We start from the raw sequence: 25,024 nt of genomic DNA on the forward strand, positions 1-25,024 counted from the left end.
TGCAGTCTGTGAACCACTGACCCTTAACTTACTGTTACAGAGAAACACAGCAGGAAGTGGGAGGAAATCCCCACACACATTACCTGAGCAGGTGCTCCTGTTGGAAGACTTCTCTTCAACTTGTGTTGCAGTGACAGCTGTAGAGTTTTAGATTAACCATCACTTTCTTTTCAAGTGACGAGGGGTAACCAGGACAGACCACAAAGGTGAATTACCCTAGCATTAACAGACAGCATAAAAATATGGCAGGGGTCTAAAAATTGGCAAAGCTGTTTCCAGCATAAAAAAATGGCATTACATGATATGGGTTCTAACACTCCCACACTCCATCCAAAGCTTAAAAAAAAAAAGAAGAAAAATAGTTGTCTAGCAATACACCTTAAGCATAACCACTACCGCTGACCAGATACACATGCCAATTGCAACTGAATATTTCATTACAATATACTACTAGTACTTTAGATCACAAGCCTCAAACCTTTAGACCTACCTGGACCACATTGGAAGAAGAGGAATTATCTGTGGCCACACATAAAATACGTAAAAACATAAAAAACAGATCACAAGTTAACAATCACAAATATAAATCATGTACCCGAGTAATAAAACTTTTTTTTTGTAATATTTTTTATTATAAAAATAAAAGAGGGCCACATACAACTAGGGCGATATTTGACAGTGCTTTCTTTTGATAAGCGAACTCATCAATACCTGATTCAATTAATGCAGTAACAATTCTCAAAGTGTTCAGATATTTTGGTACCAATTCTGCCTTTCGTTAATTCATCCTTGAAAATAGCTGCTCACAAATATAGGTGCTGACAAAAACTGGTGACATGTATAAGGTGTGATTGTTGAGTGGGATATTTTTCCAATGGAAGATAAAAATATAAAAGTCCAGTAAAGAAACACTGTCAAATTTTTCTTCGGTTGCATAAGCTCACCTAGTGTAAATGCATTTTTACAAAAATGTCCCCAAAAAAAAAAAAAACACCAACATTTTTAAGTTTGGGTTGCATTTATAGCCATCTTGGGCCGCAGGTTGGACATTGCAACTGTTTTGGCATTTTGTGACATCAGACTCATCTGAGCCAAAACAGTCCATATGAAAGGAGCCTTAATAGGCTACATACTAGAACTGGAAAATGTAGAACGAGTGGGCTTAGAGGGTAGAGAAGGACACAAGCATGACCAGACTCGGGTCACATACACTTGAAAATAACATCCAAAGTTAAACGTAAGCAGCAAAACAGATTATACCGTTAAAAATTGCATTTTAATTCTACAAATATACAAGTGTGAAAAATAAATAAGACTACAAGTCCTTGCTCAAGTCTCATGTTCCTGCTTTGGAAAGCAACAGTCTGCATTGTTGTGAGTTAGGTGCAGTATGCAAATTGTTCATTTGTACTAAAAGTTTAACTGCCGCCCACAACTCTTTCATTATAGAAAAAAACAGTTCTGTTCACTGACAGGTTCAAAATTTGAGGCTAAAGCCAGGACCAGCAGCCGATGCTCCCTGGTTGGTGGTGGTCAGGTGAAAGCCGGTGTCTTTCAGGTCATCATCCCCCTGGAAAGAGAAAATAAAGAGTAAAATCTGGAAAAGGGAACAGCATACACAAAATGAATAAAACTGGAGTAAAGGGAGACCTTGTATGAAGATGAGGAGTGATCGGCTTTTTTGGGCGCCGGCTAAATATTGCTCAGTGAAAGCAATAAATGTGGTCCATTAACAGATGAATGCAGTGCTGTTTATTCTGCGTGCTGTCACTGCTGAAGTACTAAGGTGGGGCAGTAATGTAAACAAGATGCAATATCAGCTGCGAGCGTCATCTTATACAGTAGAAGTGATCGGGGCAGCTGTAAAGCCTCTAGATCTATCTACATGTCATGATGTATGGATTATCAAGATCATATGCAATCTTAGTGTAATTATTCACAATCCCTCTATTATGCATGTACATGTTGTCAAATGTTATTGCACCTAATGTTGTAACTTTTTTCTTGAATGAGAAGAGGAACGTTTAAAGAAAAAATATTAGAAAAAAATATTATGATATACATTCATAACTATACTCTGACCAGCCTGTGAACTTCTAGTCAGCTTGTAATAAACTTGTAAATGGCAAGGCCGAACACTGATGTAACAAGGGAATAAAGCTGCAAGAATGTTTTACTTGCGAATCCCAATTATCTTTACTTTTCCTGGAGAAAATTAACCTCTGGATTAAACATCTGGATTTGATTACCCGTGGGTCCAGACTGTCAGTGTGCACACATGCCTCAGTTACAGCATGAAAAAAGCTTTAATATGACTGACAAAAGTAGTTATTTGTTCAAAATAAATGGATATAAAAAAGGAGAAGGAAACATGGGCTTACTTAGGGTCTGTCAAAATATTTCAACTTGTGTCAAAATCAGAAACGAAATTGCACAGCGCCCCCTACTGGTCTTACCATTCAAGAAAATGCTCAAATAGTTAGGACCTTCATAATAGCAGAATGTTGCATTTTCACATCAAATATTTGTATTCAAATTGACTTCTGTTAAATAAGATCAGTCGGATAACAATATACCCAAGAGAGAAGGCCCAAAAGGTAGAAGTCACTCTCTAATCGTTGGCTTATATACCAGTTACAGAGAAGTGGCATCACACAAAGAAACTGAAAAGGTACGGCTTATGGCGTAATATGTAGCATAGGAGTCTGCGAAAAGTAAAAATTTTACTTTGCGACTGGGAAGTTGATTCATAAAAGGCAAATAGTCTGTTCACTTTGCATGGGAACCTTTTCCAGAGCTTAGTGAATGTGGTGCAATTCCACATTGCAAAGAATACCCAATGTGTAAGGAAAATAAAAGGAAATACTGCATTTTGCTAGCACATCATTGAATGATGAAAGTCAGCAAAGTCTCACCTCATTCACTAAGATGTGAGGAAAATTTGTTTGGAAACTGCAACTTCACTTTCAAAGTGAACAGTCTATTTAAGCCTTTAGTAAATCAACCTCTTGGTCTACAAGTACTACCCTAGGCTCTGTTTATAACCAATGAGGGTATGTAGCGTTATTATGGTTTTACCCTTTATTTTTCCTTTCTCTGGCAAAATGATGCAGTCAGAGCCGTCTTTGTTCTGTTATGCACACATATAGCTCATTGTTATACAGTAAACTGGGGACTAGCAGACATCCCGTTGGCTAGGGTTTAGCTCCAGGAGAGCTACAATGTGCCTGGAGCTACTTGGCACCTACAGTGCTCAGCATAAAGGAGTACACACCTTTTGAAAAGTAAGATTGTAATCTCTCAATAAAGACAAGAACAATTTCCTCAATTTTTTTTGACAAAACTGAGTTTTCTAAAACATTTGTTAAGCTCATTACATGAAAGTAAGGTTAATATAACTTACATTACAAAATCTTCAGGTTTACTCAAATTAGTTGATGAAAAAAAATAATAGACCCCACAAAGACTACATCTAGTATTTAGTATGACCTCCATGATTTGTAGGGACAGCACCAAGTTATCTAGGCATGGAATGAACAAGTTGGTGACATATTGCAACATCTATAATTTTCTATTCAAGAATGACCTCTTTTAGAGCCTGGAATCTGGATGGAGAGAGATACTCAACTTGTCTCTTTAGAATTCCCCATAGGTCCACACAACGCTAGACCGGTGGTAACCCACATACTTTTAGAAACTCGCTCACTGATTTTGAAACATTGGAAGTCCAACAAAGATATAAATATTTCTGATGTAAAAATGGCGGTGCATAGGAATTACACATTCAAACGTCTGCTAGCTATTAATGCTCTGAATTGTAAAAAGTTTGACGACTGTTGGTCAATCTGGCCCAAAAACATCTAACCTAGTAACTGATTTTCATATGATGTACTGCTGTATTTTGGATGCTATGCATATCACCTTCTGTTATGTTCTTTGTATAACTCTAACATTTTTCAATAAATACTATTTATATAAAAAGAAAAATAATTCCCCATAGGTGTTAAATTGGCTTCAGATCAGGACACTTGGCAAGTAAATCACTTTCACCCTTATCTTTAGTAATGTGTAACAGTGGCATTAAATGTGTATTTTGGATTGTTGTCATGTTGGAAAAGTACACGACAATCAAGGGCACAGAGTGATGGTAGCATCTACTCTCAATATAGAGCAATAAATCTGTGAATTTATGATACCATCAATGAAATTCAGCTCCAAAACACAAGCAGCACTCATGCAGCCCCACAGGACACTGCCATCACCATGTTTCCAGACTCTGGACGTACTCCATAAAAATGTACCCCTCCACTTCTGACTGATGTTGACGCTGCCAAAGAGACAGAGGTACTCTCTCTTCCACATTTACTGATCATGTCCTCCATTTTGGGGTTCAACAACAATTACTGATCTGCCTCTTTGAGGTGCCAATACCTCCGACACCAAAATTATTCCTGTTTGGCCTCTCTCAAAAATAGCTAAACCATAAAAGAAACCGCCAAGACACATTGGTGCCCAATTGACCTTAATTGGAAAAAAAAATGTGCCCCCATCCCATGATGCCCTATACTCCAGGGTCAAGGATGTGGAACTTGAGAAAATGACAACCAGAATACGGGACAGACTGGACGATCACAACAGGGTCTGGGAGCGGTGGCATCTCCGGGAAGACTCGCCGTGAGCCGATATATGAGCCATTGCGGTAACCTACTACCTTCGATCTCATCTCCCCTACTTTCTTTTCCCCCTCTTTTCCTCCTCCTTTCTCTTGCTCTGCAAACTATCTATGCAAAGTTACATGTGCTATCAGTCCTAAGATACTGTTTATTATGTTCTTTCTTATTAGCAATGTTATTAATGTTGGAATATATACTGCACTAATTCCGCAGAAGGTTTGCCCCTTCTCACCACTGTTGCGTATATGCTGCACATTGTCCAGTCTTTGCATTTGCTTTAACTAACTTCATCTGTATACTGTTCATTCTTTTTGAGACAACTAATAAAAATTATTTGGAAAAAAAAATACTCCAAGCTGAACCCACCAACTGGCTGTAGCCCAGGCCTCCTTCAGGAGGACGAGGACTTGTGCCGCGTTTCACCCTCTGCTGTTCGCTTTTTGCTGGCCATGTTGGGAACACGGAAGGATCGATTGGCAGGGGGGTTTCTCGGAAATATTCATGCTTCAACCCATCTTCTGAATTAATTCTCTTGGCTGGGCAGTAAGTCAGGAACCTGTAGGAACAGAAAGCAATTAAGTAGGAAAACAGCTCACAAAGAAAACAAACTTTGCTACAGACACTAAAACAAAACTGACATACAAATAATATTACTGAGCAGCACTATGCAGTGACAAAAAATAATGAAATACAATCTAGTGTTTTATTTTAAAATCACCCCCCCAAAAAAAACAAGTGAAACTGTGCAAAAAAAAAAAAAAGGCTTATGCCGCGTACACGCGATAATTTCTCGGGTTGTAAAAAAAAAAAAAACGTTTTCAGGCTCTAGAAAAACGATGTTTTTTTCAACTTGATCATTAAAACGGCCTTGTCGTGAAAAAAAAAATGCTCTAGCAAAGCGCGGTGACATACAACACGTACGACGGCACTATAAAGGGGAAGTTCCATTCGGATGACGCCACCCTTTGGGCTGCTTTAGCTGATTTTGTGTTAGTAAAACACGATTTGCGCTTTTCTGTCTGTTACAGCGTGATGGATGTGCTTACTCCATTACGAACGGTAGTTTTACCAGAACGATAGCTCCCGTCTCATAACTTGCTTCTGAACATGCGCGGATTTTTCACGTCGTTAAAGCCCACACACGACCATTTTTTACAACCCGAAAAACGACAATGTTAAAAACGTTGTGAAAAAATAGAGCATGTTCGAAAAATTTTGCCCGTTTTTCAGAACCCGAAAAATGCTCTGAAGCCCACACACGATCGTTTTTAATGACTGAAAGATGATCGTGTGTACGCGGCATTAGGTTTGACATGGAATCTATCAGAGAAGAGGCTGCCATTACTCAGCTCCTCAAATTTCTTGTTACCTGGCTGTCATGCGGACCCTGTTGCGACTGAACGTGTTAAAGTTAATGGGTCAGCAAAACGGCAAATCAACTTGCATTTCCAGAAGGTGGTCAGCAATGGCAGTCCATATTTTTATTATCAGTCCTACTTTAAAAATGAAGATTTCAGTACAGGTCAACTTTAACCACTTCTGGACCACCCCACGTACAAATACTGTAACAGGGCGGCACGACTGCACAAAATCATGTACCATTCGCGCCAGCCGCTGACAGGGAGGTTGTCGGGGGGAGTCTCGCGCACACTGTCCCCGTGGTGATCGGATTAGATTCAGAACCGATAAGTCATCAGATCCAGCCCATTGTAATGTAAACACAGGCACAGCTATCTCCTCTCCTGGAGCTCTTTTCAAGTTCCAGCGTGAGAGGAGAGTGTATCTACCGTGAATAAAAAAAAACTACACTGGCACCAGTGCACACAGGCACATTTAACCCCCTGATCGTCTCCCCAGTTAACCCTTTTAGTCCCTGTCACAGTTTCATTAAGTACAGTGTACAGATTTTTTACGTATCACTGTATTGGTGTCTCAGACCATGTCAGATTTTAACCTTTTGATTGCCGGTAACACTAACACACTATACACCTCCATTACTAGTATAGTGTCTGAACGGATAAAGATCTTTGAGCAGATCAGAACTATACTAGCATCCCCAATAGTATAGGGTTCCCAAAAACGCGGCGTTAGCAGGATCAGCCCCGACACCTGCCAGCACCTGCATTTAGCACCATAGCCCAGCCCACCCAAACAAGTGCAGTATCAGTAGAAGCACTGTCACTTTCGATACACAAAACCACAGCGTTAGAGTCAGGCCTGATCTCTGCTAGCACTAGCAGTTAAAAAATAGAAATGCCAGTGGTGATCAAATACCACCAAAAAAAAGCACTATTTGTGGGGAACAAAAAAGTACACAATTTTAATTTGGGTACAGTGCATGATTGCGCAATTACCACTTAAAGCAGTGCAGTGCCAAATTGCAAAAAGAGCTCTGGTCAGGAAGGGAGTAAAACCTTCTGGAGTTCACGTGGTTAAGACAAACAAAAATAAAATAAAAAATAAAACTTTGGACATACTTGTTCATGAGGTCAAATCCTTGGTCAGAGAGGAGAGCTCCAAATCTCTTCCGTAGGTTGTTGTAGGGGTAATCTGCAAATGTCATTTTCTTGATTGCAGGGAGTTCATTGTAACCTGGCCAAATCTTTTCACTAGGTGTTCCCAGATCCTGGAGCCAAAGAAACAAGTTTTAGGTCCCTTTCCCACTTACAAGACCTGAAAGTCATGCAATTTGAAGAAATGCCTGGGGAATCTTGGGGTCTTTGGACCTCAGGTCGCATCAAAGTCAACCAAAGCAGTGCAGGGGCTACTTTGAAGTCACACAGATATGAAGAGTACTCATTGGAAATTATGGGGTACGACTTGTCATGCGACACTGCAGTCCCAAGTCACAGGACAAGTCACACAAGTGTTAAAGAGGCCTTAAGTGGACTGTGTAATTTGCCTACTCACATTGGAAAGCCACTTACAAAACGTATTCCCAAAATACACTTTAAAACAAAATAACAACCAGATCATCCAACCAGAAGCGCCGGCGGGAGGACCCGAGAAGAGGAGGGCAAAATCTCTGGGCAAAACCATTGCAGAGAGCAGGTAAGTACGACATGTTTTGTTAATTTAATGAAAAAAAAAACAGAAGATTTACAATTACTTTAACCCTGTCTGTTCTGTAGTTCTTCATTATCAGTTGTAACTAGATTTGAACACTATCCTAACAAAGGGTTAAAGGTTTAGAAGCTTCGCTTCTTGCATTGTATTTTAATGAGAGGGAGCTCATCCTGTAACTAAGGACAGACGTAGACTGGCCATAGATTATGCAATTTTCCTTTCTTATATAGTGGGGTCTTCTCAAATTTGACTGCAAAACTAAATATATGCTTTAAACCTAAGACTATGGATCAACTGGGATACTCACCACATTGGGCTATTGGGACGGGACAGGCTTTCATCCCAATGACTCAATCATTGAGTGCATTTAAGAGAACCAAAACATTCCCAACAATACTAGGTGTGTTACCATTAAGGCCCCTTTCACACGGGTGTTATTATCAGGTCTGCCTGTCAGTTTTTCAGGCAGACCTGATCAGACGGTCCATACACCCCTAATGACCAGCAGGTTTTACACCCACCTAACTCCGATCCGACAACAGAAAATGGAAGGGGATCTGTGCTCCTCCGAATCGGAGGGTATTCAGGTGTACATGGAGTCAATTTACACCTGACTGCCCATAGAGCACAGCAGACTCTGTCCTTGTCTGCTCTGCAGAGACACAGATCTCTCATCTGCCTTCTCTGCAGGGGGACCAGGGGACAGATCCCCCGCAGATCAAAACTGAGTCATCCCTGTGTGAAAGGGGCCTTAAGAACAGAACTGAGGTGCCCGCTTTGTTCTTACAGCACTTGATTGTCACACAAACTAAAATAATTTCCTTTTACTAAAATGAATGCCAGTGACCGTCTTTCAGTTTAAAGGCTATAAAGTTCACCTATAAAGGAGAAAGTAATAAATGCACATATTTTTACAGTGAAAAAAATAAAAAATTAAGAGCAGCGGGATCACGGGTGCAATGTCAGGCTCCTGCAGACACATCCTCTAACTTTCTGCCTGTGTAGGTTTTCTGCTAAAATTTGGAGGAAGGGTCAATGAACTACGAGTGCACGAAATACAAGCGGTCTGCCGCAGTGGCATACAGGACTAGTTTATTAATTCACAAATCTCTGTGGATGAATGATAAGGCTATGTGCGTGCAACCCCCATGGGGGGATCGGGGGAGGTACTTGTCGCATCCAAACATGAACCCATCCTTTAAACTTTACCTTAAATATCCTATTAATTTGGTCAATCTCGGATTTGCCTGGGAAGAGAGGTTTCTGGGTCAGCAGCTCCCCAAAAATACATCCTACTGACCACAAGTCTATTGCTGTAGAGTACTCCTGGAGAAAAAAAAGGTAGAGAATTAGAAAACAAAATCAAAGCAGTAATGTTGAAAAGCATTGTACTACATAAATCATCATGATTCTGAGAAGGGGTATTTAGAAGGCAGGCGCCAAATTTGTTTATTATGGCCCCAAAATAGTTAATGAATTTCCCACCATTAACGCTTATGACCAGAGTTTACTGCCGCCTAGATGCCCAAGCCAAATTTTGTAGGAGCTCTTGTTTTGTTTGGTACACTGTTTTAACAAAACACATTTTCTATATTCTAGGCTGAGAAAAGTTATAAAAAAAATTAAAAAAAATAAATATATATATATATATATATATATTTATTATATCTTTAATTTCTCTTAATATTGTAATTGTATTGGACAAGTATTAAATGTCATACATTGCCAATTTAACTGCAGCCTAAGGGTTTATCTGCAGTCTTTTATGTTCTCAATGAAGCATATGAATCATTATCATCACTTTCATTTGTTCGAGATCGTTCACTGGTTCATGGAGTTACAGATAGCCTGAATTGAGACCCACCAACGAAGCAAATAACATTTGCCCGACAAGGTGCGGAGAACAGCTCTTTGCACGGAGAATAAGGCCCCTTTCACACAGGCGGACCCCGTTCAGGTCCGCCTGTCAGTTTTTTTAGGCGGCCCTGAATGGACAACTTCATGCAGGTCTATGGAGCCACTGATGTCAGCGGCGACCTGCCCGCTGACATCCAACCCGCTCTGATCCGCTAAAGTGTGAGGGATGGAAACCTTATTTTCCATCCGTCCGGCGGATCGGATGAAGGTGGACTCTACGGTCCATCTTCATCCGATCCCCCATATGGGAGAGCGGCGCTCTGACAGGTCGGTCCCTGCACAGTGTGCAGACATAGGCCTGTCATCGTCCTGCTCAGCGGGAATCAACGGCGCGATCCCCGCTGAGCAAAGCGGTGCCCGTACACGGACACGCTTGTGTGAAAGGGCTCTAAAGCTCCACCCTAACCTAAACGCTAATCCTCTCTGTAACTTAACCCCTAATAACCTTCCCAATATAAACTTAACCTCTTGATTTCATACTCCTCTCACCAGGATCCTCCACACTAAAGACTAACCCATCTATGCTAAAAGGTAACAGTTAATTTGCTAATGTCACGCAACTGGGTGGGCTCAGGGCGCAGTGCTCTGTGTCCCAAGTCCTCCCTTTGTTTAAGCCAATTAGAGCCTCAGGGGTTAATCATGTGCTTCAAAAAAGAAAAAATGTAAATCAACGCGTCTAGCACAATGCATGTAGATTAGGGGCGGACACATGGATTAATAAATCGGTTCAGGAGAAAGAACTTAATATGTCCACTACACCATAAATGTATTAATTTAATAAATGCAATTAATTTATAAATTAAACACCACAATAACAAAGGCATGTTGTGCTGTCAAATGCCAACATGTTTAATGTACTTACCTTAGTTCCAAGTAAAAGCTCCGGGGCTCGGTACCATAGAGTCACTACGATGGGGGTGTAAGGTTTAAGAGGAGAACCATACTCACGGGCCAAACCAAAGTCCCCAACCTGTAAGAACAATCATTACTTAAACAATATAGACAACAGGTCAAATCTTTGGTAAATGTGTGATGAATATGGCGTGAATCTCAATTAAAAAAACACTGTCCACTTCAAAATGCCAAATTTTTATAGGCCAATCTAATAATATTCACTGCTTTATAATATAAGGCAGTATACACAAAAGAGTGTTTGAAAAGGCTCAAGGTTTTTTTTTTTACCTTCATGCATTTTAGGCAGGAGTAAGGGGCCAGGAGAGCTGGTGGGGGACCTGAGAAGAGGAGGCTTGGGGCTGCTCTGTTCAAAGCCACTACACAGAGCAGGCAAGTATAATATGTTTGTTGTTTAAAAAAAATACAATTACCTGTATTATCACTTTAATACACAGGTCACAAACAGGGAGGGAGTACAAATAGGATGGATTAAAAGATTAGAAAAATGCAAAAAAAAAAAAACAATCCATTATCTATTAACTTTCCATTTTCCCCACCACCATCTGCAGCTACCAACCTCCCCTCCTTCCTCCATTGTAAGAGGAAGAGGATGGCATTCAAATGTAAACTGCAATGTTTAGATTTGCAATTGCTAGTATTCACTGCAATCACAAGGCACAGAGACATTTTGATTGGCTCTCTGCATTTTGCTGGTGATCTGTACTATACAACTCAATCGCAGGCAGTATCCAGAAAATGAAGTCCGTCTACCTACCTTTTTTATTGTTTAAATATACTATATGGCAGCAATGAGGTGGTTAAACAGTGTGTACATGAACTTGCATCTCCTCAGTGGGCTTGTTCGTGCACCTACAAAGGAATGGAGTGTGGCGCATTACAATGTTCCTTAGTATAGCAGAGCTCTCTACATGTGGAGTCCAGGAATTGCTAAAAACAGTAAACAATTGGAACAAGTCCATCTGAGGATGCAGTCACAGGTACACAGGGATTTGTTTTGTTCCTGCACCTAACAGAGTCAGCAACAAGTGCTGGCAGCAGTATTATCTCAGAGATCAGCAAAAAAATAACCTTAAACATCCAAGTACCTTTAAAATTCCAGCATGACTGAGCAGCAAATTGGAGGTCTTCAGATCCCTATGAAGAATCCAGTTATCATGCAGATGGCGGACTCCCCGTAACAGCTGGATCATTAGAGTTTTCACCTCACCTGTGGAGAGAGTAAATGGATGAGAACTAGCACTCTGTAACCGTTCACAGCATCATAGCACACAAGCTAAATACACAAGTGGTACAAAGCTTTCTTTATCTGAACTAATTACCAACAGATGTCGGTTCACAGGGAAAAAACAAACGTAAACCTAACTTACAATGAACCGTGCAAAAAATCGGAATGTAAGAATTTTTTTTTTCAGTTCTGAGAATTATCAGTGTCCAAAACCTATAATGGATGGTCTTGCAGTCACTTTAGTGATAACATATGGACTCCCCAGGTTTGGATTGAAATAAAAAAAGCCAAAGAAACTGGTTACATAACAATGCTCAAGAATTACTGGCCAGTTTGTAGACAACTTTTAACTTATTGTCTATGAAAGAAAAGCACACACAATATAGGTAAAATAAAAAAATAAAAATAATTATTTAAATCAAACTTTAATTTTATAAAAAAAAAAATCTTACCCAACGTTATAATCACAAGGGGGTTGACCAGTGCCCAATGTAATAGCACAGTGCATCTCTCTAGTATCTCTTAAGGAAAACATCAGGGATCTCAGTTAGTTACCGTTTTTTTTTTTTTTTTTTTAGCAGGGAGGGTGCAGCTCGGCTGGGAGAGACGATGGCCTAAAAGTTTGAGGGGCATTTAAACTAGGCGACGGGGGGTCAAGATGTAGAGATACATTCTGTGTACAGAATACCTCCAAGTAGCCATATTGCATTTTACCCAAAATTACAGAGCTGCTGATTGAAAAGGAAAGGTAATTTTTAACATTCAATTACAAAATGACTTTTTATTTGCAACTTTTTTCCCAGCGAAAGTGGAGTTACCCTTTAAATAATATCCAGGGGTACCTCACACCACTATGCATAGTTGCCGTCAAAGAAAAAGTGGCCATGGGTTATAGCAATTTGTTTTCATTAGCGTAAAGTCTTTAGGCAAGCCTTGTAAGCCATCCCTGAGGCCTCCTAGATCACAGGAACAGTAAACATAAAACATCACAACCTACTCTTACGGACACCACTCAATTTACCTGGTAGAAAAGGCTGTTTCATGGTCTCCATGAGGCTCTTCAAATCATGTTCCACATAGTTCATTACAATATAGATTTTGTCCATGTTACTTCCAACAACAATTTCCTGCCAGTGAACAGAGAAGTATAAATACACTAAACACACAAATGGCACAATATAACAAGTCATCAGACACAGACTGAGAATGAGTGGGAGAACACTGCAAACAGAAAGCAAAGCATGTATGGCCGCCCCACGTACACATATCCTTACAGAAATGGGGGCTTTAAAAAAAAAAAAAAAAAACATTAACACACAAGGGAATAGAGGTGCAGCTCATAATATTAGAATATCAGAGTTAATTTATTTCAGTAATACAATTAAAAAAGTGACACTCATATTATATCGATCCATTACACAGAGTGATATATTTCAAGCATTTTCTTTTAATTTTGAGGACTATTGCTTACAGCTAGCTAAAACCCAAAATACTGCATCTCAAAAAATGTGTACATAAGACCAATAATTTAAAAAAATAAGTATTTTTAATGTTGAAATGTTGGCTTACTGAAAAGTATGTCCATGTACAGTATAGTATGTACTCAATGCTTGGTTGGGGCTCCTTTTGCACAAATTACTGTATCAATGTGGCGTGGCATTTAGGCAATCAGCCTGTGGCACTGCTGAGGTGTTATGTAAGCGCAGGTTGCTTTGAACATAAAATGAAATGCAACATTTTCCACAGTCCGTGATGATTTGGGGAACCATGTCATCTGCTGGTGTTGGTCCACTGTGTTTTATCAAGTCCAGGGTCAACACAGCCCTCTACCAGGAAATTATAGAGCACTTGCTTCCCTGCCAAAACTTCCAATACCTGGTTTAATGATCATGGTATCACTGTGCTTGATTGGCCAGCCAACTCGCCTGCCCTAAACCCCATAAAGAATCTATGGGGTATTGTCAAGAGGAAGATGAGAGACACCAGACCCAACAATACAGACGAGCTGAAGGCCGTTATCAAAGTAACCTGGGCTTCCATAACACCTCAGCAGTGCCACAGGCTGATTGCTGCCATGCCACATTGATTTAGTAATTCATGCAAAAGGAGCTCCGACCAAGTATTGAATACATACTATACTGTACATGGACCTAGTTTTCAGTAAGCCAACACTGACTTCCAATGGTGAAAGAAAAGAAAGTTGCATATGGCCTGCCTTCTGCACCTACAGACATACCTGCTGGGTTGTTTTTACTGCACTTGCTGTTGTATAATATTTACACTATATTATGAGAGACTGATACTTGAAGTTTCAAGTTATGTGCTATATTGTCCTATTGCACCATATGATACTATGCACTCCTCTTACTTTATTTGAAACCTTTGTTTCTGTGCTGTAAACAAAAAAATACAGTTTTCAATAAAAACTATCAGGATTAAAAAAAAAAAAAAAAAAAAAAAAAATGTACTGATTTATATAGACAGCAGCTTTAAGTGCCTTTAATCGCTGTCTCTATTTAACAGTAGTTTACAGAGATCATACACACTGAACTGAATAAATCTTTTTTTTTTTTTACTATATACACACATTATATATATATATATATATATACATACATACATACATACATACATATACACATACATACACACACAGGTTCTTCTAAATATATTTAAAAAAATGCAGAAACTTTTTCAAGATCTCTAGTATATCACACTCAATACACACGGTTTTCCTTCATGTGAATTATTTTCTCATGATTGGATAATTGAAGTGAATCATTTATTATTTAAACACTCTCAAATAAATCAGCTTCTATGTGTGTCTGATTGATCACTAGAATACATCTATAGATCGATCACTGCAGCAATTCTGAACTTTGCGATAGGTGGCTAGATAGAGACAAGCAGGAAAATAGTTGGGGGGCAATACAAAAGTTTACATGCGGAAAGTAAAACCAAACTTAACACATCAACCTCTAATCATAATTCCAATTAATTCTGCAGTGATAGTTAAATGCTTACCCTGACCCGAACAATGTTCTCATGCTGGGCTTTCAAAATAGTGTTGATTTCACGAAGTGAGGTTATAGGAAACCCTTCCTTCTCCTTTTCCATTTTAAGTCTCTTGAGAGCCACAATTTCATCTACAAATAGAGGCAGAACATGTCACCTATGAAAAACATACCATAAGCACACTAAAATCACGACAAAATCGAATGTCACCCTTTTCTTTATTGGCCAAATCCCGAAAACACCATTTTCAAAAATGTGAAATCTATCATGATATTGTATATACCGTATTTTCCGGCTTATAAGATGACCTTTTACACCGGAATTACACAGCTAAAAACCGGGGGTCGTCTTATATGCAGAGTGAAGCAGCTGCCCAATAGATATGAGCCCGCTGGGTGATCTGTAAAGCTGTATGTAATTCAGTATATGCGCTGCTCAGCCAATACCAGCGGGCGAAGCACTCTGTTGATGACTAGAGCCTGCTAAGCCTGCTCGGATAGGAGTAACCTCTACATTGTGTAGCCTGCTCTGTAGTCATCAAGAGAGTGCATGGCCCGCCGGGATTGGCTGAGCGGCGCACATACTGAAATATATACAGCTCTACAGAGCACCCGGTGGGCTGAGGCCTCTTCGTTTTTGAACAGTATTACCACACAAGGGGGTCGTCTTATATGGTGAGTAGAGCACAAAACAACAGTTTTAAAGGAATATTAGGGGGTCGTCTTATGTGCCCAGCCACCTTATACGCCAGCAAATACAGTACATATATGTGAAAATATCTGAAGAAAACGTATCTGCCTACTTTTGGACCTACTATAAGATAAAAATCCTGCAGGACACTCATGTAAACCAGCACACCCCTTTTCCTGCTGTGCACTTTCGAAAAGTCCAGACAACAGCAAGATAACTCCCCAGCTGTTCTTTAAACAACCAGATACCTTCCCATCTATGGTCAGTCTAAGGGCCTGTGTTGACAGCATTAGTTTAGGACACTTCCAAGATCAATCAGAATGCAAGGACTGGTACATTTGACCTAAAGTTGACCTCCTTTCGATCTGCTGTTGAACAGCTTCATGTGGGTGTACGGCACCACATGAGAATGTATTTGAATGTAAAACCAGCTTGGCGTGACCAAAAGCCAGTGAGAATACGGGCGTGTGGTGTGCCGACAGAAATGTGAAAAATCTACAAATCTCAAAATGATGCATTTCGCAATATGGAACAGAAAGCTAGTACATACATAAAAGCCACTTTTAGGTGAATACTAAGAAATTCCTTCATCTCATTATTGCAAACACAACACAATGGCTACAATGTGCAAAAGAAAGACTTGAACAATCATATGTGGACAGTACAGCATGCACACACCTGTTTTCTTGTCCTTCGCTCTGTACACAACACCATAAGTTCCCTCTTCAATACGATTTAGGCACTGGAACTCCTCCACACTTCGGCAGCCCTGCCAATGAAATTAAAGCAGAGGCATTTACATCACCACACAACATCAGTATCAGAAACAAGTCTTAATTCTATTCAGAGCCATTGTGCCAAGTACCTGTAGTGCTGGAAGATATTTGGGAAGCTCTTGCTTCAGCTCTACAGGAGACATAACTGGAGAATCAGGGACATAGTCACCATCTGTCTGGGCATTGGAATGGGGACTCGCATCCTTGAGATCATCTTCCTCCTCATCTTCCTCACTCCCAGCAGAGTCATGGTCAAACCTGGATTCTGGCACTACAGTAGATGACAAATACATTTTATATAGGATGACCAGCAAGAATCAATTCAAAATTTGAAGAACAACATTTTAAACTTGATAGCACTGTACCACACACTAGGATTGCTGGAGCTTGTTCACCTCTTAGCTAGAACCAAGTGGAACATAAAGTGTAAAAACTGCATTTTTTTTGTTTTGTTACTCACCATAAAATCCCTTTCTCTGAATCCATTGACAAACACGGCTTCTATTTATTCTTGTTAATTGGGTTTATAGCGCCATTTACAGGAGCAGGACTTTAGGCAGAAAAAGAGCATAGCACAGCCCATGGGCAGTCCTAGTTAGTATAAGCCCCCTCTCTCTAATAAAAAAGTCAGTTTGTCAGAAAGCAGTACTAGAAAAAAAAAAAAAGACCAGAAGAGGGGTGGATGCTGTGTCTGTCAATGAACTCAGAGAAAGGGATTTTACATGGGAGTAAAAAAATAGACTGTTTTCTCTTGCATTCATTGATGAACACATTTCTTATTCATTCTTGACCACTGGGATGTCCCAAAGCAGCGCCTCACTGAAGGGTAGGAAAACAGAGGAGCCAAGAGATAAAACAGGCAACCACCCAAAATAAGCCCCCCACAGGGGAAAAAAGGAACCTCAAACACCAGCCTGCAAAAACCTTGTGGCTAAAAAAAAAAACATCTGAAAACTCAAAAAAAAACATCCATCTCGTAAATGGTGGCTACATGGAAGCACACATGACCAGGTGGCTGCTGTGCAAACTTAATAGATGCCCAAAGTCAGAACCCCAAGAGGCACTAATTGCCCTGGCAGAGTTCCGTGACCAGGGAGTGGGGAGCCAACCCTGAATGGCATAAGCCTCCACCATAGTCTTACAAATCCACCTAGAACTGGTTACAGTGGAGGCCGCCCGGCTCGACCGTAAGCACAAAAATAGAATCCAATCTCTGGAAGGAAGTTGTAGCAGACCATGTCCAAGAAGTGCAGAGCAACCTCCAAAAGTGGAAAAGGATGTGGACACAGGCAAGGTAGGATAATGCCCTCATTCAACTGAAAATCGGGTATCACCTTTGGAAGGAACGAAGGACACCCAGCATATCCCTGTGCAAGACCAAATAAGAGGACGTACAGGACAAGGCTGCTAGCTCCAACATTGCCATCAAAAAAGGCAACCTCCCAAGAGCACGAGCAAGAGAATTCCCTGAAAGCTCACAAAAAGAGGTTTCTGGAGGACTGAAAAACCAAGTGCAGTTTCCAATGTGGCAACTGAGAACACACTGGGGATGCCACATGAAGAACCACGCAGGCAAAAGTAAGAATCAAGGAGAACGAAAAAAAGGAGAAGTTCCCCCAGGATGGGGCTTTAACGGCAACAAAAATGAAGAGAGTATAGGGTATTATAAAATTTATTATATGAGAAGATTCCAAAAGAAAATGAAAAAAATTTTTTTTTTTGTATATATAAAGAACAACACAGTAGTTTAAAAACAAGGTTCATCAGTGGGTGGTTTTGTATATTCGCAGGGATGGGTTCAGGGGCCTGAACCCATCCCTGCGAATATACAAAACCACCCACTGATGAACCTTGTTTTTAAACTACTGTGTTGTTCTTTATATATACAAAAAAAAATTTTTTTCATTTTCTTTTGGAATCTTCTCATATAATACATTTTATAATACCCTATACTCTCTTCATTTTTGTTGCCGTTAAAGCCCCATCCTGGGGGAACTTCTCCTTTTTCTCACTCAAACCAGGGGTGTTGGCAACTTTTTAAGGTCTTCCAGATAAAATACTCTCCTTTCAGAATCAAGGAGAACGTGTCCAAAGAACTTTGAAACAGGACTGCAAGGGCAGAAATCCGACTTCTAATGGTAGTCAAGGTAAGCTTGTGCTTAACAAGGCATTGGAGAAAAGGCAAAGATCTGAGCCACAGAGACAGCATGTGGAGGGAACCCTGCAAAGGTTGGCGACATATCTTTCAAGGGATACAAGTTATAACTCTACAGAAGGGCAGAAATAACCAAATCCGACAACCCCTTCTTCCAGAACCTAACTTCCAATAGCCAAGCCGACAAGCCAGAGACAGTAAGCAGGGTGGAGGATCGGCCTCAGAGACAGAGGAACCACCCTCAGAAGCGACCGACAAGGAGTGTCTGCTACTTGCTGCACCACACCGGCATACCAGGGTGGACTAAGCAAATCCGGAAAACAACCAGAAACCCTTCTGCCTCTATCCTGTGCTGAGGAGAAGATGCCAAAATCAAAAAATGAATCGTTCCACGGCACCACCAGAGTGTCCGTTGCATTCTCCAAAGGATCTCATGCGCTCGCCACAAACTACGGCATTTTTCTGTTGAAACGAGACACTGTAGACAGAGTTGTCAAAACACTTCAAGGTATGGAGATCAATCCAGCTCCTAATGACTCGAATAATCAACCTGCGAGGTAACCATGCCTGGAATGTACACACCTGACTGGGCACCCATGAGGAATCTCTGTCCACTGCTCGACACATTCAAATTGCCCGAGGCTCCAGGACACTTCCAGTGTCCTTGAGCCGACTTTGCTCTTAGGACTTCTGCACAGCCAGAAAGGCTGGTAGCCACAGTGAACACCTTCCAGTGCCACAGAAGAAAAAGGCTATCCAGCTAGAGGCACCAGACCAGAGAGGTTCTGACCCCCTGGGCCAGGCACAAGGACAGTATAGAAGTGTCCCACTTGGAGAGGATTTACATCTGCAGACCTCTTGGAACTGCATATACCAGATCTCTTCGAAGATGGATACCAAGAGGCGCAGAACCTGTATGCATATCGCAGTGAAACCTGCCTGTGGGACAGCAGCAGCTGAATCATTGACTGGAGCTTATCCAGCGAAAGCAACACCTTGGTCCGTCCTGAGACAAAGATTAAGTGTGGACTTCTGGAGGATCAGGGCCTGTCCAAAGATCAGCAAAGTTAACACAAAACCGCAAAGGGCGTTGGTGCCTGGCACAGATGGAAACATGCAGGTACACATCTTAGACATTTATGGGAGACAGGAAATTTCCCTGATGAAGGGAGACCACCCCGAATGGATGAATTCCATCTTGCACAACTGCACCCTCTCAGGGCAAACTTGGGCCTCAAAATCCAGGAACGGGAAAACGCCTTCTGTCATTGGAACCGTAAACCAGGTTGGAGTAAAATCCCAGAGAAACCTCCCGGGGGCCAGAACAGGGGTACAATTTGCTGTACTAACAGATCATGCACCACCCCTGTAAAGAGCCAGCAGTCGAGACAGGGAAAGGCGAAAACTGGAATGAAAGAATTTCCCTAGCGGCCAGACAAAACAGTTTGTGGACCTAGTTGAAGCAAGGCAAGGAAGGGTCCACAGGTCAGCGAAGTTGACCCCCTACTCTAGAAGGGGGGGGGGCAAGACCTCACACAGAGGACTTGATCCTTTGAGCCAGAGGAAGGAAAAAAGGTCTCTTGTATGTAGAGACAGAAGGCCTCTGAGGTTCATTCCCCTACTACAGTGGTTCTTAACCTCAGTCCTCAAGGAACCCCAATGGGCTATGTTTTCAGGTTTCAGTTACTTTGCACAGCTGCTTTAAATCAATATCAATAACATGGTATTGACAAAAGATATTCTATCTAAGGGAAATTCCCAAAACGTGGCCCGTTGGGGGTACTTGAGGACTGAGGTTGAGAACCGCTGCCCTACTAAACTGTGGGAGATGTGCACTCTGCCCACAGTAAGGAAAACTTGAAGATGTCATCCAACGTAGTCCAAAAAAGATGTTCTCCCTGGGAGAACAAGTCTGTCAGGACCATTTTAGGTGCCTAGTTGGCAGACACACACATGCTTAAACCAGTGGTTCGAAACCTCAGTCCTCAAATACCCCCAACAGGCCATATTTTGTGAACTTCTCTTAAATAGCTCTTATCAATAGCATGTCATTGATATTGATTTAAAGCAGTTGTGTAAAGAAAACCTGAAAAAAATGGCCTGTTGGGGGTACTTGAGGACTGAGGTTGAGAACCACTGGCTTAGACGGAGAAATCAAATAGCAAAGCTGCATCCAAAGAAGCAGCACCCATGCTGGAAGCCCTGGACCACTTGGTCTGCCCCTTTAGCGAAAACCAGGGGCATCAATTTTTTTACCCAGACCCTGGCGTAACAGCGTGGCCCAAGCAGGATGTGTTGAAACCACATGAGCCACAGCTAACCCTGGGTGCAGTGCCAGAGTCATATACACATACCGATTACACCTCTTGGCCTGCCAGATCCTTCGGAATCACGGTCGCCCGATTCAATATAAAAATGGTCGATCCACCACAGGAGGAGGAGAGGTCCATTGCTCAGAAGGGTTTTCTCAAAAGCAATAGCATGCCCAAAAAAATAAAATGTACAGAACCACAGAGGGGCAATGCGGACGTTCCCATTCTGCAAGCAACGTTGCAGGACTACAGGAGGACACTAATAAGAAAGCATGGAGACTGACCCTCTAGACCTGGAAGGGAGGAGGGCATCCTGCAAGAACCAAGTACCCTAGGGATTACCCGCAGCCCACTGCCGCGGCCGAGGGGAGGGAGCTCTACTCACAATTCCACTGAAGGTAGCAGGTAACACTCCCAGGACAGATCCTCCTCACCACCAAAGTGGAGGGTTGCCGGCATGGGTAACACTAACACTGACTAGCAAAAAAATGTTGATTTTAACACGCATGTGAAAAATTAAAAGACTGAACTGGTAGACAAGCGGTTAAGACAGACGAGTCCTTTACCAAAATAGTAAGCACCTTCTAAAGTCAGGACATGGCTGGATCCATGGAGGGGATAGGTTCACTTTTGTACAAAATCTACAACAAATGGGTACAAAGCTAATGAGTGCTTGGGAGAAGCAAACGACTAGGCTCCACAGAGAGATAGTTGGAAAAGCAGATACAAAGGGAAAGTCTCTGCGTCCTTAACCACTTCCATACCAGGCACTTGCGCACCTTCCTGCCCAAGCCAATTTTCAGCTTTTAGCGCTGTCGTACTTTGAATGACAATTGCGCGGTCATGCTACACTGTACCCAATTTTTTTTTATAATTTTGTTCCCACAAATAGAGCTTTCTTTTGGTGGTATTTGATCACCTCTGCGATTTTTATTTTCTGTGCAACAACTAAAAAAAGACTGAAAATTTAGGAGAAAAAAAATTAAGTTTTTTTGTTTGTTAATTTTTGTAAATAAGTATGTTTTCTTACATTACGGGCACTGATGGGCGACGTTGGTATGCGGCACTGATGGGCACTCATAGGCGGCACTGATGGGTACCGATTGGTGGGCACTGGGCATGGATGGGCACCAAGAGGTGGCACTGATGGCATTGCTGGGCATCACTTCAGTCAGTGCCCATGTTGCCAGTCAGTGCCCATTTGTGGGCAATGATTGGCATGTATTGTGCTATTTTTTTTATAGTTGCCTATCATTGCTTTTTTGTGTCCTGGCCGCTTCCCTGGTGGTCCAGTGTGGGCATCCAAGGGGGAGCTGGGGGAGCTGCGCGAACCCCCCCCCCCCCGTCAGGAGAGCCGCTGATCGGCTCGCCTCTACTCGTGTCTGTCAGACGCGAGTGATGAAGATCCGATCAACGGCTCTTCCTGTGTACATCGTGATCAGCCGTGATTGGACATGGCTGATCACGTGGTAAAGAGCCTCCGCCGGAGGCTCTTTAACGAGATCGGAGATGCAGGGTGTCAGACTGACACCCCGCATCACCGATCGGTGCGCCGGCATTTTATCCTGCTGAACGTCCAGTCAGCATTACACAACCACTTCCCAGACATCAATTTACTATTGACCGTGAGGGAAGTGGTTAATAAAGCGGAGTTCCACCCAAAAATTTAACTTCCGCTTTTCGGGACCCTCCCCCCCTCCGGTGTCACATTTGGCACCTTTCAGGGGGAGGGGGGTGCAGATACCTGTCTAAGAAAGGTATTTGCACCCACTTCCGGGAATAGGCTCATGTGGGTGCCCCTTCCCGCACCCCCGCTGTCTCCTGGGAAACACACTGTTCCCAGGAAAGAACGGGGACCAGTGATTGCGCGCCGCACTACTCGCACAGTAGAGAACCCGATTCCCTCACCGAGGACGGTGGCGGATGCGGCCGAGGGACGAGCGATTGTGCGGGCGTGCTGGACAGGTAAGTGTCCATATTTCATAGTCAGCAGCTGCAGAATTTGTAGCGACTGGCTTTAAAAAAATTTGCGTAACCTCGGCTTTAAATGACCTAGAGCTGCAAACAATCGCACAATGAGTCACTTACTGCAAGACATATCTTACCAAGAAGTATGTGATTTCCATTTTCCCTTTCATCTTCATCACTCATCTCCTCTTCACTGACCTCTTCTGCAATGAAATACATCAAAGTACATGTCTCAGTTATTTTTTCTTTTCTACCTTAGCTTGCCTTAAAAGAAACCCATGTCAAGAGAAATACATGGCCTAGCATTGCTAACCTCATATTAAAAAACGAATCATGCTGCTGTCCTGTGCACTTGAGTTGCGTGCACATCCAGTGAAGTCAGAACTCCTGATCTACATGTTTGTCCTCAGTGATTCAAAGTACTAAAACCAGAGAATCATAATAACAGTTCCTCAACTAGCATTTTCAGAAGCAACATATGGCAGTTTCCATATTTCTCTATATTTTTCCCAGCACAGGTTCTCACGTGTGACTCTCAACAAAACAGGCATAATCTCATCACAGTTTCCCAAAAGACAAGGGTTGGCCTAGCACAGTGTTTCTCAACCTTGCGGCATTCCTTTAAAGAAAGGAAAATCTTGAGGCACTCAAGTCTAAAATGAAAAACAAAATTAAGTGTCATCAACAGGGCTTTTTTCAGCCAGAGTTCCGCCTCCCCTGTCCTCTCCGACTTGTCAGTTAACACAGAGGCTGGTAATAGGATGTTTTTTCACTTCCTTCACCAGCTTCTGTGTGGTAGCGCTGGCAACCAGAGCCAACGACGTCCCACATTTGCAGGTCGGTACCCTGGGTTCCGACTCCGCAACCATCCGCATTTTGTTTTAAAAGGCCGTTTCGAGAGACGGCTTTTTTCCCTGCCTGCCGCCTGTGTAGCACGGAGCCAAGTGATGCTCTGTGCTACATTCCCGAGACCCCTTTCACACTGGGGAGGTTTTCAGGTGCTTTTAGGCTAAAAATAGGGCCTGTAAAGCACCTAAAAAACACCTTCCCAGCAGTCCCAGTGTGAAAGCCAGAGTGCTTTCACACTGGGGTGCTGCGTTGGCAGGACGTTAAAAAATGTCCTACAAGCAGCATCTTTGGGACGGTAAAACCAATGGATACCGCTGCCGAAGTACCTCTGCAGCAGCGATAAACGGGCACATTAAACCCTTTATTCGGCCGCTAGCAGAGGTTAAAAGCGCCCTGCTAGTGGCCGAATAGCACCGCTAAATCTAGCAGTATTTTACCGTCAACACCTGCCCGCCCCAGTGTGAAAGCAGTCCAACAGGCAGAGCTGAATGAACCAGTAGTGTTTGAAAAAAAAAAAAAAAAAAGCTGGCTGCAATCTGCAAGAGCTGAGAAAGGGCTGTGGAAGGAGGATTTGTGAAAAGGGTAGAGGGCTGTGGGGGCCATATGTGAAAAGGTAGGAGAGCTGTGGGGGGAGGGGGCAATTGGGGAAAAATAAAGGAAGCTTTGGGGGGGATTTGCGAGAGGTAGGAAAGCTGAGAGCTGTGGGGGTGAGGAGGGATTTGTGCAGGGGGAGAGAGGTGGGAAAGGGGGATTTGTGCAGGGATGATAGCTGAGAAGGAGGGTGAGAGCCAGAAAGGGGGTGTGCAGATGTGAGAGCTATTGGGATAACATGTGGATGGGGGTGTAAAGGTGAGCATGGGACAGAGGATGTAACCTGTGGATGGAGTAGTTCAGAGATGAGATGTTGATGGGTTACAATAAGCGAGTTGTGGCTGGGGGTGCCAAGGTGAACTGTGGACAAAAGTACAGAGTCGAGCTGTGAATGGGGGTGAAGAGGTAAGCAAAGAGGTGTGCTGAAGTGAATTGATGGTTACTTAGGGGGGGGGGGGGAAGAGATACCTAAGGGAGGGGGTATTTTTGTTTGGAGAGGACAAAGGAACTGGGGGGCAGCAAAGCGTACAGAGTTCCTTGAGCAAGAGTATGTAATGTATGGCACAGCATGCAGAGTGCAACAGTAAGTATTTTGTAATATTCCTTGTATACGTTGCATACCTCTTACAGTCGTATGGTACATATTAATCGCCCCTGGACAATACTCCTGAATGCTGCACTTTGTACGATGAGTTACATTAAATATTCTTGAGCAATGCACTATATAGGACATACTGCACATTACTGATTTTTTTTCTGCACCCAGTGTAACGCACTGTGCAATACACACTCCAGAGCCCTGTGTTTTATTATGCACTCCTGAGTCCTGTATTCTGTGTATTTCACATTCCTGAACTTTGCAGCTTGTGTGA

General features: G+C 42.2%; 1 protein-coding gene across 9 annotated transcripts in view; it reads right to left on the minus strand.

Annotated features, from left to right (window-relative positions):
* Window positions 1-585: 585 nt before the first annotated feature.
* Window positions 586-25,024, minus strand: part of LOC120915384 (cyclin-dependent kinase 11B) — a 97,332-nt gene continuing 72,893 nt past the window's right edge. For all 9 annotated transcript variants that reach the window (XM_040325826.1, XM_040325832.1, XM_040325834.1 and 6 more), the window contains 11 exons: window positions 22,850-22,915; window positions 16,367-16,548; window positions 16,180-16,270; window positions 14,821-14,942; window positions 12,818-12,923; window positions 11,657-11,778; window positions 10,519-10,626; window positions 8,949-9,065; window positions 7,151-7,299; window positions 5,040-5,229; window positions 586-1,570 (listed from right to left, as the gene is read on the minus strand). In XM_040325826.1, coding sequence (XP_040181760.1) covers window positions 1,478-1,570; window positions 5,040-5,229; window positions 7,151-7,299; window positions 8,949-9,065; window positions 10,519-10,626; window positions 11,657-11,778; window positions 12,818-12,923; window positions 14,821-14,942; window positions 16,180-16,270; window positions 16,367-16,548; window positions 22,850-22,915 — 1,346 coding nt within the window. In that variant the 3' untranslated portion in view covers window positions 586-1,477. The remainder of the gene's footprint in view (window positions 1,571-5,039; window positions 5,230-7,150; window positions 7,300-8,948; window positions 9,066-10,518; window positions 10,627-11,656; window positions 11,779-12,817; window positions 12,924-14,820; window positions 14,943-16,179; window positions 16,271-16,366; window positions 16,549-22,849; window positions 22,916-25,024) is intronic.

The sequence above is a fragment of the Rana temporaria genome, chromosome 10 (genome assembly GCF_905171775.1).
Source record: "Rana temporaria chromosome 10, aRanTem1.1, whole genome shotgun sequence".
NCBI lineage: Eukaryota > Metazoa > Chordata > Amphibia > Anura > Ranidae > Rana > Rana temporaria.